A 2,470-nucleotide genomic window follows, 5' to 3' on the forward strand; every position below is an offset into this window, starting at 1 on the left:
AGTTTCTACACAGGTATGGCTGAACCACTCCTTCCAGATGTCGAGGAACCCATGCAAATCGGTGGCAACAAGCTGTCCTCCGTTGAGAAACAGCGCTGACGTAGTGCTAGAGTCTGCTTGTACTGTTGCAACGCAGGACACCAGGCACTCAATTGCCCAAACAAGTGGAGAAACGCCACATCCCAGTGAGAGCCAGGAGACTCGCACTGGAAACACTGGCCACTTCTCCTATTCAAATTTTTTTTTTATATACTTATGATTTACCCCCGCTGCAGCTTATTTATGAACAGAGGAAATGGTGCTGCAAAGGGCATGTAAAGTATTGTTTATTATTGGTTATTATTTAATTATTTTTTTAAACCCCAATATTTTAATGAAGTTGTTATTAATAAAGATATTTTAAGTCAATCACAATCTCACACCGGATTAGAGTGCTATCTACAGGGGTTCTGTCTGGCTTTCAGTGTATTACAAAAAAACAATTGCCAACTAGGAATTTAGTCTCTGTCACATTAACTGGCGAAGATTTCCACACTACTGCACTGGCATTTTTGGATTCTGGGTCGGGGGACAACTTCATAGATCAGGGGTTTGCCGAGAGAAATAAGATTTCCCCATACACAAGAAACACCCTATGAGCCGCCTTGAAGCCATTGATGGTCGACCTCTACAACCAGCATTTATCTCCCTACAAACCGCACCCTATCAACTACGCACAGGTGAGGATCATACGGAGAGAATCCAGTTGGACTCCATCCATACCCCCTCGGTTAATGTGATTCTTGGTCTTCCGTGGCTCCAGTTACACAACCCGTGAATAGACTGGACTGACGCAGTACCTTTTCAATGGAGTTCTCACTGCCTCAATAACTACGCTACCACCGCCAAAAAATTATGCGGGGTTACTGTACCAGAAGAGGAGAGAAAATGCGTACCTGAAGTCTACGCTGAATTCCGGGACGTTTTTGACATGGTACGATGCGGGGGTCTGCCACCTCATCGTCCATTCTATTGCCCCATCAATCTTCTGCCCGGCTCAGTACTCCCGAGAGGATGCTCCTATCCACTCTCCTTTCTGGAAACCAACGCCATGAAAGATTATATTCAGGAGAAGCTACAAAAGGGGGTGTGGTTCTTTTTTGTGAAAAAAAAGGATTCCTTAGACCTGCATTGATTATCGGAGTCTCAACAAGATCATCATCAAAAACAGATACCCCCTACCATTTATCTCCGATCTCTTCGACCGACTACAGGGGGCCACCATCTTCACCAAATTGGACCTGCGAGGAGCCTATAATTTGGTGAGCATCCGCCAAAGTGACAAGTGGAAAACAGCCTTCTACACCAGGGATGGACATTAAGAGTACCTCGTTATGCCATTCGGCCTTTGCAATGCTCTGGCCGTATTCCAGGACTTTGTCAATGAAGATCTCCTTAACCAACATGTTGTAGTCTACCTGGACGATATATTAATCTTCAACAAATCCTTACACAGACATTCGGGTCATGTCAAGCAGGTACTCCAGTGTCTGCGAAAAAACCACCTGTTCGCTAAACTGGAGAAGTGTCAGTTCCACCAAACTACTACAGCATTCCTGGGTTACATCATCTCCAACACCGGCCTTGCCATGGATCCTGCCATGGTAAAAGCGGCCCTGGATTGGCCTTGTCCCACAACTTTAAAAGCTGTGCAACTTTTCCTAGGATTCAGCAACTACTACCGCAGATTCATCCAGAATTTCTCTTCGGTTGTAGCACCCATTACGGCCCTGACACAAAAACGTTCGGATCCCGCCTCATGGTCTGCTGCCGCTACCAAAGCCTTCAACAGTCTAAAGACCGCCTATGTCTCTACACCCATCCTACGTCCCAGATCCAAACTTGACCTTCACATTAGAAGTGGACGCTTCCGACATCAGGGCCAGAGCTATCTTGTCACAGAAGAAGACCCCTCAAGCCAGACTGCACCGATGCACGTTCTTTTATAAAAAAAATGTCTTCCGCCGAAAGGAACTACGACGTAGGCAATCGGGAACTCCTAGCCATGAAGATGGCATTGGAAGAGTGGAGACACCTCGTCGAAGGTACAGAAAACCCAGACACCATACAGTATTAACTGACCACAAAAACCTGCTGTACATTGAAGGCGCTCGACGCCTAGTAGCTCGACAAGCTCGATGATCACAATTTTGCCTGAGAAATTTCTCAGACGTGCACGCGCAGAGTCTCACTTACACCGCACCTCACTGATCTCGCACGGTGAGTATCTGCGGCTCTCTGCAACTGCAGCATATAGTCTCCAGGTGTGCCCCAATGGACACCCGGGACCTCTACCAGTTATAAGGGGGAACTATCTCTATATATACTAGCTATACGTGTGGGATGGTATTCTCGTACCCATTCATGAATATGGGTTGCCATCCCGCTTTTCTGTGACTAGAGTGTTCATCTGCATGAGGGAAATCGTATC

The 2,470-nt window shown here is 46.6% G+C and overlaps 1 protein-coding gene across 1 annotated transcript; it reads left to right on the forward strand.

Annotated features, from left to right (window-relative positions):
* The first annotated feature begins 1,373 nt into the window (after positions 1-1,373).
* Positions 1,374-1,988, forward strand: LOC142488194 (uncharacterized). The gene has a single exon (XM_075588569.1). It carries the CDS (start codon positions 1,374-1,376, stop codon positions 1,986-1,988), a length of 615 nt encoding a protein of 204 aa, XP_075444684.1.
* The last annotated feature ends 482 nt before the right edge of the window (positions 1,989-2,470 follow it).

The sequence above is a fragment of the Ascaphus truei genome, chromosome 2, assembly GCF_040206685.1.
Source record: "Ascaphus truei isolate aAscTru1 chromosome 2, aAscTru1.hap1, whole genome shotgun sequence".
NCBI lineage: Eukaryota > Metazoa > Chordata > Amphibia > Anura > Ascaphidae > Ascaphus > Ascaphus truei.